This window comes from Sparus aurata, chromosome 12 (genome assembly GCF_900880675.1).
Source record: "Sparus aurata chromosome 12, fSpaAur1.1, whole genome shotgun sequence".
Taxonomy (NCBI): Eukaryota; Metazoa; Chordata; class Actinopteri; order Spariformes; family Sparidae; genus Sparus; species Sparus aurata.
In genome coordinates, this window is record NC_044198.1 from 29,522,918 (window position 1) to 29,533,689 (window position 10,772).

The following is a 10,772-nucleotide window of genomic DNA, read 5'->3' on the forward strand; positions in this document are numbered from 1 at the left end:
CCAACAAGTGACCACCAGCTCCTCTCTAACAACTCTCATGTAGCTGAGAGCCCAGACCAGAAAGGAGGAAAACATGGAGACTCAGGATCAGCTGGAGATGGAGAGCCGAAGGAAAAGAAAAGACGTTACACAGCTCAAACTCATCCAGGTAATAAGTCTTTCAAATGTGACACATGTGGAAAAACTTTTAAGTTTAAGTGCGAATTGAATGCACACATAAAAACTCACACAGGTGAGAAACCGTATTCTTGCAAAACATGTGGGAAAAATTTCAGGATTCGTACTCAATTAACAGTCCACATGAGAATTCACACAGGTGAGAATACGTATTCTTGCAAAACATGTGGGAAGACTTTTAAGTGTCATGCTGATTTGATTCGACACATGAGAATCCACACAGGTGAGAAACCATATTCTTGCAAAACATGTGGGAAGACTTTTAATCAGACCAATCACTTAGTAGTTCACATGAGAACTCACACAGATGAGAAGCCGCTTACTTGCCAAACATGTGGGAAAGCGTTCAAGAGTCATCCTGGATTAATTTATCACATGGCAATCCACTCAGGTGAGAAACCGTATTCTTGCAAAACATGTGGGAAGACTTTTAAGTGTCATTATGAATTGAATCAACACATGAGAATCCACACAGGTGAGAATATGTATTCTTGCAAAACATGTGGGAAGACTTTTAAGTGTCATTATGAATTGAATCAACACATGAGAATCCACACAGAGAAGCTGTTTACTTGCCAAACATGTGGGAAGACTTTTACTCAAACCTCGAGCTTAAAAAATCACATGAGAATCCACACAGGTGAGAAAACGTATTCTTGCGAAACATGTGGGAAGACTTTTAATAAAACCAGTGACTTAATAGTTCACATGAGAACTCACACAGGTGAGAAACCCTTTACTTGCAAAACATGTGGGAAAGATTTCAGGGTTCGTAGTCAATTAACAGTCCACATGAGAATCCACACAGGTGAGAATACGTATTCTTGCAAAACATGCGGGAAGATTTTTAAGTGTCATGCTGATTTGGTTCGACACCTGAGAATCCACACAGGTGAGAAACCGTATTCTTGCCAAACATGTGGGAAGACTTTTAATCAACCCAGCCACTTAACAGGTCACATGAGTACTCATACAGATGAGAAGCCGCTTACTTGCCAAACATGTGGGAAAGCTTTCAAGAGTCGTTCTGGATTAATTTATCACATGAGAAACCACACAGGTGAGAATATGTATTCTTGCAAAACATGTGGGAAGACATTTAAGAGTCGTTCTGGATTAATTCATCACATGACTATCCACACAGGTGAGAAGCCGTTTACTTGCAAAACTTGTGGAAAAACATTTCCTGAATCATCTAGTCTGAAAAAGCACGAGAGAATTCACACAGGTGAGAAACCGTTTTCTTGCAAAACATGTGGGAAGTCTTTCACTCAAACTGGTCACTTAATGGTTCACATGAGAACTCACACAGGTGAGAAATCATTTACTTGCAAAACATGTGGGAAAGCTTTCAGCCAATGTGAGACCTTAACAATTCACATGAAAACCCACACAGGTGAGAAACTATAATTTTGCCAAACGTGTGGGAAGACTTTTAATCAAACCAGTAACTTAACACGTCACATGAGAACTCACACAGGTGAGAAACTATAATTTTGCCTTGAGAAAGTTTTTCTGATCAGTCTGACGAGACATTAGATGACACGTACAGGCGAGTAGCCTTGTATTTGCAAAATATTTTGGAGGTGGTTCAGTTCTAGTGTTTCATGCATAATTGCAGAACTTTAACTTTAAATGACCTACTTGAAGAATCCTCAGAGGATCAATATACACAGGAGAAATGATGAGCTGATGCTGAATGTGAACAATTTCCCCTTGAGAAGATGTCAAAATATGTTTGTGTCTATCTACATGCTGATTTGCCCATATTTGTTAACATGATGATTAAAAAGTCGAGTTAATCGCTCTCATGTGTCCCACTTATTATCGCTCCTCGTGTCCGGCTTTTTTTATATAAAAAGTTATGTTTTAAATACTTGAAGCCAAACTTTGTATCTGGGCTATATACCCCGAAAATGTGGTCGTCAATTCTAAACAGTATTGACTGATTTTGGGCTTCTTCAAGCTAAGACTCTTTTGCTCTGTTCTGGAAAAGTCTACAATTGCCCTCTGTTAAGTTATGGTCGAAGGAGATTGCAACATATCTTGCTTTGGAAGGACTTACATATATTGTTAGAGGGAAAAGAAAACAGTTTGTTAAAGTATGGAAAACTTTTTTGGAATTTTTGGAGGATGAGAATGTAGTTCTTCAAGTTACTGCTGCTGGTTTTCCAGTTATTCTTTTTTTATTATTAACTTTTGTTACTACTGTGATCTTTTGATTGTTTTGTTGTATAGTACATTTATACATTATCGCTATTTCTGTGGTCATTATTTGTATGTTTTTCTTATATGTAAAAACTTAATAAATGTTGTTTAAAACAAAGGGGTTTGATTCTGCTTAACAACTGGAGAACATTTGTTGGACCAATAATTTTCTTCAAGTCTAAAAGTGTAGCGTAGTGTAAGTGTAGTAGAATTAAAGGCTCATCCCTGCCAGAGATGAGCCCAACGAGCGGGGAACTTCAGGAGCTTGACGGACAGGTGACTGGAGGTGCAACCGTTGGTGTACAGTGAGAAGAGCAGGGGAGAAAGTACACAGCCTCAGGGGGATTTGGTGCTGATGGTCTGGGATTCAGAGACATGTTTCCCCGGATTCACGTGCTGCTTCTCGTCTGACAGGAACTCTGTGATCCACCTGCAGGTGGAGTCAGGCACAGGGAACTGGGACAGCTTATCCTGTAGCAGAGCCGGGAGGATAGTGTTGAAAGCAGAGCTGAAGTCCACAAACAGGATCCTGGCAAATGTTCCAGGGGAGTCCAGATGCTGGAGGATGTAGTGCAGGGCCATGTTTACAGCATTATCTGCAGACCAGTTGGCTCTATAGGTGAACTGCAGTGGGTCTAGGAGTGGGTTGGTTAAGGATTTGAGGTGGGACAGCACAGGGCACTCAAACGACTTCATGACTACAGAGGTCAGGGCGACGGGTCTGTAGTCATTCAGTTCTGTGGTCCTTGGCTTTTTGGGGACGGGGATGATGGTGGAAACTTTGAAGCAGGCTGACATGTCTCCAGTGAGGTGTTGAAGCTGTCCATGAACACTGTAGCTGACAGCTGGTCAGTGCAGTGCTTCAGGGTGGATGGAGGGACAGAGTCTGGTCTGGCTGCTTTGGGGGGTTCCGCCTCTTGAAGCGCTTGTGGACGTCCCTCTCTTGCAAGCAGAGAGTCGTCACTAGTCGTTTTTATACTGGGCAGTAAGCTGCCAATTGGAGGGTACACTTATTTCAGCCTCCATTGCGATGTAAACTGAGACGTCGATGTGCCGGCAATTGCGTGAGATGGGCGTCAATTATGTGCACTGTTGTGCAACCCGCAGCCGGAGAGTTTTAAAACCAGGAAACAGCTGATTACAGCAGTCAGCCCATCACTTCATCCGCGGACGTCAAGATGACCAACTGGACAGCCGCTGAGATCCAGGAGTTGTCCGCTTGTTGTTGTAGCGTCAAGCTATGGGGTGCAATGTAAAGTTCTTATTTTAAAGACAAATTTGTTGTCCCCGTTCACTGCCCAACTTCGTGCTTCACGTCATGTCACATGTTTACGCCTACCCCAGTGGTGGCCAAGTGGCAGCTTTTGTAAAAGGAGGAATATTACACCTCCCTTTTAGATAGACAAGGCGGCAGATTGCGGACCCGGAGGTGTGAAGTGGAGAGGCCCAGGGTCCTGCTGAGCTGGGGGGGTTGGTGAGATGGGAGAGGGTGTCAGGACTGTCCCTTTGTCTCTCAAAGCGACAGTAGAACTGGTTCAGTTCATTTGCAAGTCGCAGGTCATTGACGGAGAGGGGGGGGTTTAGGTTTGTAATTTGTAATCTGTCTGAGCCCCTTCCAGACAGAACCAGAGGCGTTAGCTGAGAACTGGTGTTGGAGTTTCTCAGAGTACTGTTGTTTAGCTTCTCTCAACGCCTTGCCAAAGCTGTATTTTGACTTCTTAAACCTGTCCCTGTCCCCACTCCTGAAGGAATCCTCCTTTTGAAACCTTGGCTGTCTGAGTTTGGCTGTCAACCAGGGTTTGTCGTTGTTATAACTCACCCAGGTGCATGATAGGAAACCGCAGTCTTCAAGAAGCTGATGTATGATGTCACAGCCTCTGTATTCTCATCCAGACTGTTGGTGGCAGTCCTGAAAGCATCCCAGTCTGTACAGTCCAAACACGCCTGCAGGTTCCCCACAGCTTCACTTGTCCACTGCTTGGAACAGGTTTGCATCAGAGAGGCCCAGTGCAGCAGGGGGTACGGCATGATATGCATATATGAATATTGTTCTTTCTGGTCGGGCAGTTCATGGCTGAGGTTACCGTTGTTAAAGTCACCAAGCACAATCAGCAAAGAGTCCGGGTTTGTCCGCTCCACTCCCAGTATCTGGTCAGCTAGCATGTGCTGCGCCTCCTGCATGTTAGCATGCGTAGGAATGTAAACACCGACCAGAATAAATGAAACAAACTCACTGGTTGGCCACACAGGGGGAGCAGAAGGGTTTGCAGAATGTTTCCAGATGATGTGAACAGTGCTGTAGGATCACTGTGACATCAAGATTCAAGATTCAAAGGTTTTATTTGTCATATACTCAACCCATATACTCAACAACCCGGATCGTGGGGAAAAGGGAAGCAACATGAACCAGAATGTTTTTGGTAAAATAAGTTATTTATTTGAAGGATTTACAAAAGGAACGGAAAAAGGGCATGTTGGATGCTGCTTAACTCAAAGAAATAAACAATGAGAGATGACTACTAGCTAAGTCCAAAAAAATTAATCAATGTCAACAATAATCAAAAATACTAAATAAGCAGCACCCTCTAAACCTAGTGTGTCTAACAGCAAGATCCTACAGGTGTCAGGTTGGTGTCAGTAAACCCCCACTAAAATCCTTGCCAAATTTCCTTGCCACAGTTCACAGGTTTGAGATAACTCAAAGAAAACACAAAGAGCACAACACACACACAAGGCCAGTTGATCTAAAAAAGGGCCAAAATCGCACTAAAGGCAACTATTTAAGCAGAGGGATGGTCTGGAACGTCGTAGGTGGTTGGAGGAGATGGCCAGACGCCGCACCAATCAGATCACCGGCGGAACCAGGAAGTAGGCAGGTCTCGCATCAGCCAATCCTCGGCAAGGGATCGCACATCCTGCTTAGCCTGATGCTCTGCACAACACAGATACACATAGATAATGGAGGAGACTGTAACAATGCGCAGTGAAATGTTTTTGTGACATGTACTGTACTTCTGTGTTCAATTTAAGTAAAAATACAATGCAGTGTAAGTAAAATAAATATGGTTTATGTCTTAAAGTGTTCAGAGTGCAGAGTTCAGGGCTCTAATTGCCACAAGGAAAGAACTGTTCCTCATCCTCTCTGTGCGTGTTTTATGACAGCGTAGGCGTTTGCCTGACCTGAGGGTCACAAAGTTTGTTGCAGGGGTGATGGGGATCCTTGATTATCCTTCTGGCCATGTTAGCACAGCGTGTGATGTATAAGTCATGCAGAGGGGGAAGTGTGGTACCCATGGTCCACTCAGCGGTCCTAACCACCCTCTGCGGGGCTCGCTGGTTCTCACAGGAGCTGTTACCGTACCACACAGATATGGCTCCAATCAGTATACTCTGTACAGCAGCAGAGTAGAAGGAAATCAGGATCTGTTGGGAGACCTTGAATCTTTTTTTTTTCACCACAGTGTCCGTGTGTTCAGTCCATGATGAATCCTCAGAAATGTGCACTCCAAGGTATATAAAACTGCTCACCCTCATTATAACACCAGCCACTGTTGGTGTAAAAACAGATTCCTCCACCTTTAGTTTTTCCGGAGAGTTCTGTGTCACGATCTGCTCTGAAGAGTTGGAAGCCTGCCAGCTGCAGCGTGGAGTCCGGTATCAATCCGCAGAGCCATGAAGAAAATATTCCTGGTAGCGGTGTGCAATGTCCACTTTGGCAGAGACCCACGAGCTCACGGCGTGAGCAAAGGTGAGCGTACCTTTCACCATTATGTCCAATAATTCAATGGATGGGAGAAGAAAAGTGGGGAATAAGTCAGCTGAAGTGGTTGCCCTTATGGACACAAGTTCTTCTCTATTGATAGAGCACCGGGTATTCAGGCTTACCAGCTTAGAAACGACTAACCCGGTAAAATCACATACATTACTTCTCGCTTTATTAAACCCCCATAGGAATGTTAAAACATTTATTATTGGTTTTACTGAAAGTGTTTTGGCTGGTATTCAGTTTTTTTTTGTTAACAACTAACTTTTATTGTTGTTTATTTTGGTTCAGATTGTTCTTTCCTGCAGTTTGATTATCGCATGCGTTTTTACTCTTACTTCTCTTTGATCTTTTTACTTTAATTTAGCTTGATTTTGTTTTTCCTATATTTGCCATCCATGGACACTCTCAGGGAGAGGAAGCCCCTTATGCTAACGGTAGCATGCGCTAATGTTTACGGTGGATGTAACACTATGGTTCGCAGAGATTTTTTCGTTCAACCCAACCAGTTTGACCCAGAATCTGACCCAGAATCGGACCCAGAAGGAGAGGCTCCTGAAGTAGTACAGACTCTGCGGCTGCAGCAGGACATTTAAGAATGGTTAGTGTGTCTAAATAATGTAAGTTTGTTTGTATGTGTTGTTACAGTTACTAACGTTACCATGTAGCTAATGGCTAACAGCTAGCGAAAGCTGTGTTTTTCTCCAACACAGTCTCCAAACTTTTATACACTGTTCGCATCGTCTCTGTCTCCAGTCTGCACGTTTCCAGACTTTCTACCAAGCCCCATTGTAATATTATTATCGAACTCGCTTCAAACGCCATTGCATAGCGGACCGAAGTGGAGCTAACTAGTTAGCAAATTTCCAGCTGACTTCATCATACTCGTCGGCAACTAACGTTACTATCAAACCGCAGCGACACTTATCGGTGGCTCGGGTGCAGTTGCTGGGTCCGGTATGGGTGGGACTGATCTTTTTACGAGGGTCAGTGTCGAGGCAAAGCCAGCTCTGTACTGACCCTCGTTAGTGAAGCAGTCCGATGTAAGTGGTTAGCACACACATACAAGCTAACACGAACCGCAGCCAGCACGTTGTCATTAAAAATGAAACACAACCACTGTCTCTTCTGTTGTTCTGTAGCTGGGACAGAATATAGGCACTTATGTTGATTTATAAAACCAACAACAGAGAAATTGCGTGTCTAGCTCTGAGCGACAACGTTGTGAAACACTGCTGTCTCTCCGTTGGACACACCGAACTTCAACTCGGGGATTAACACCCCCCTCTCTGATATCTCCTATCACCGCGCAGTGGAGGTCGGCCTATGATAATGACTCCTTTCGTTACGTAACAAAAGGAGCAGAATCTGAACAGCCTGTAGGAGCGCCGTTTTACCAGTGGGTGGGCTGCAGAGACCATGCAGGACTCGCTTGTTTCCCTCATTCTGAGAGTTGGCAGGCTCAGGGAGGACCAGCTTATATATAGAGAGAGCAGAGAAAACGTGTTTTTTATGATATGGGACCTTTAAAAAAGAAACTCACTCTTTTACTCTCTTATAACATTAAAGAGATCCATCCATCCATCCATTTTCTTCCGCCTATCTGGGGCCAGGTCGCGGGGGCAGCTGTCTGAGCAGGGACGCCCAGACTTCCCTCACCCCGACACTTCCTCTAGCTCCTCTGGGAGGATCCCAAGGCGTTCCCAGGCCAGCCGAGTGACATAGTCACCCCAGCGTGTCCTGGGTCTTCCTCGGGGTCTCCTCCCGGTGGGGCATGCCAGGAACATCTCCCGAGGAAGACGTCCTGGGGGCATCCGATACAGATGCCCGAACCACCTTAGTTGGCTCCTCTCGATGTGGAGGAGCAGCGACTCTACTCCAGGCTCCTCCCGGGTGACAGAGTTCCTCACCCTATACACCCTAATTCTTTCGGTCACGACACAAAGTTCATGACCATAGGAGAGGGTAGGAACGTAGATTGACCGGTAAATCAAGAGCTTCGCCTTTCGGCTCAGCTCTCTCTTCACCACGACAGACCGATACAACGACCGCATTTACCATGAACATCATGAACAAGACCCCAAGACACTTTAACTCCTCCACTTGAGGCAAGAACTCTCCCCCAACCCGGAGGGAGCAAGCCACCTTTTTCAGGTCAAGAACCATGGCCTCAGACTTGGAGATGCTGATTTTCATCCCAGCTGCTTCACACTCGGCTGCAAACCGCCCCAGGACATGCTGGAGGTCCTGGCTTGATGGAGCCAACAAGACAACATTGTCCGCAAAAAGCAGAGATGGAATCCAGACCCCCTCCGGCCCGTGGCTGCGCCTAGAAATTCTGTCCATAAAAATAATGAACAGAACCGGTGACAAAGGGCAGCCCTGCCAAAGTCCAACATGGACCAGGAACAGGTCTGACTTACTGCTGGCAATGCGAACCAAGCTCCTGCTCCGGTCGTACAAGGACCGTACAGCCCTTAGCAGAGGGCCTCCGACCCTGTACTCCCAGAGCACCTCCCACAGAATGCTCCCATGAACCCTCGAACACCCTGCGGAGGGTAAAGAGCTGGTCCAGTGTTCCACGGCCAGGATGAAAACCGCATTGTTCCTCCTGAATCTGAGGTTCGACTATCGGCCGAATTCTCCCCTCCAGTACCCTGGAGTAGACTTTCCCAGGCAGGCTGAAGAGTGTGATCCCCCAATAGTTGGAACACACCTCCGGTCCCCCTTTTTGAATAGAGGGACTACCACCCCGGTCTGCCAGTCCAGAGGCACTGTCCCCGACTGCCATGCAATGCTGCAGAGACGTGTCAGCCAAGACAGCCCCACAACATCCAGAGACTTGAGGTACTCAGATCTGCGAAGTATTCCTTCCACCGCCCGACGATATCCCCAGTCAAGGTCAACAGCTCCCCACCCTCACTGTAAACAGTGTTGGTGGAGGACCACTCCCCCCTCCTGAGGCACCGGATGGTTTGCCAGAATTTCCTCTAGGCTGACCGGTAGTCCTCCTCCATGGCCTCTCCGAACTTTTCCCAGACCTGAGTTTTTGCTTCTGCGACCGCCCTTGCTGCTGCACGCTTAGCCTGCCGGTACCCGTCAGCTGCCTCAGGAGGCCCCTGAGCCAACCATGCTCGATAGGACTCCTTCTTCAGCTTGACAGCATCCCTTACTTCCGGAGTCTACCACCGGGTTCGGGGATTGCCGCCACGACAGGCACCAGAGACCTTACGGCCACAGCTCCGAACAGCCTTGTCAACAATGGAAGTGGAGAACATGGTCCATTCGGACTGTCCCAAGCCTCCCTTGGGATCTGGTCAAAGCTCTCCCGGAGGTGGGAGCTGAAGACCTCCCTGACAGAGGGTTCCGCCAGACGTTCCCAGCAGCCCCTTACAATACGTTTGGTTCTGCCAAGTCTGTCCAGCTTCCTCCCCTGGCAGCGGATCCTACTCACCACCAGGTGGTGATCAGTTGACAGCTCAGCCCCTCTCTTCACCTGAGTGTCCAAGACATATGGCCGGAGGTCAGATGACACGACCACAAAGTCAATCATTGACCTTCAGCCTAGGCCGTCCTGGTGCCACGTGCACTGATGGACACCCTTATGCTTGTACATGGTGTTTGTTATGGACAAACTGTGAATAGCACAGAAGTCCAGTAACAAAACACCACTCAGGTTCGGATCGGGGAGGCCGTTCCTCCCAATCACACCTCTCCAGGTAACACTGTCACTGCCCACGTGAGCGTTGAAGTCCCCCAGTAGAACAACGGAGTCCCGGTTGGAGGACCAGTCCCTTCTAAACTCTCCTGCGGGTGGTGAACCTACTGGAGGGCGGGCCTACGTCACTCTTAATGGCTGAACCTGGCCGAGTCCCGCGGGCTAAGACCCGGCCACCAGGTGCTCTCCTGTGAGCCCCAACCCCAGGCATGGCTCCAGGGTGGGGCCCCAGTAACGCCATTCCAGGCGACATGAACAACCTTGTTTTTATATCTATCATCAGGGGCTTTGGAACCGCTCTTAGTCTGACCCGTCACCTAGGACCCGTTTGCCTTGGGAGACCCTACCAGGGGCATTAAGCCCCGGACAACATAGATCCTAGGATCATTTGGATACTGAAACCCCTCCACCACGGTAAGGTGGCGGTTCAGAGGAGGAGGACATTAAAGAGATATTAAGAGTTTTATCTTTTAATTACTTCTCTTTCTCTTTGCATTATTCTCACATTTAGCTTTTATGATTCTGATTGTAAGCTGTTGGATTCTGGAATTTGCTGAAACACACAAAAAGACTTCCCTCCCCATTTTTCCTCTCGCTCAGGAGCTCAACTCTCTCCTGTGAGGGGGAGGCTGATTATGTGAGTGAGCCCCCTCAGCAAATCTGTCTAGAATAACATTTAAATAACAAAAATAAACAGCTCCTTTGTTGGATAAATTGTGGAAGCTTACTCACTGCTCTTGTGTAGGTGAAATTGCAAGTTTTAAAAATATGGAAGATATATCTCACCTTTTTGCAATGGCTTTGCAATGTTTGTAGATTGTAGAGCTGTCTTTTTCTGCCAATTCTGTTCATGACGCTAATTATATTGTGGAGAAAACTCTCAGAAGAATCAACCGGAGACAAGGC

At 46.7% G+C, this 10,772-nt stretch overlaps 1 protein-coding gene across 1 annotated transcript; it reads left to right on the forward strand.

Moving 5' to 3' along the window:
• LOC115592688 (zinc finger protein 271-like) lies at window positions 1-3,190 on the forward strand. The gene has a single exon (XM_030435734.1). The coding sequence runs from the start codon at window positions 301-303 to the stop codon at window positions 1,585-1,587; it is 1,287 nt and encodes a 428-aa protein (XP_030291594.1). The 5' UTR covers window positions 1-300; the 3' UTR covers window positions 1,588-3,190.
• The last annotated feature ends 7,582 nt before the right edge of the window (window positions 3,191-10,772 follow it).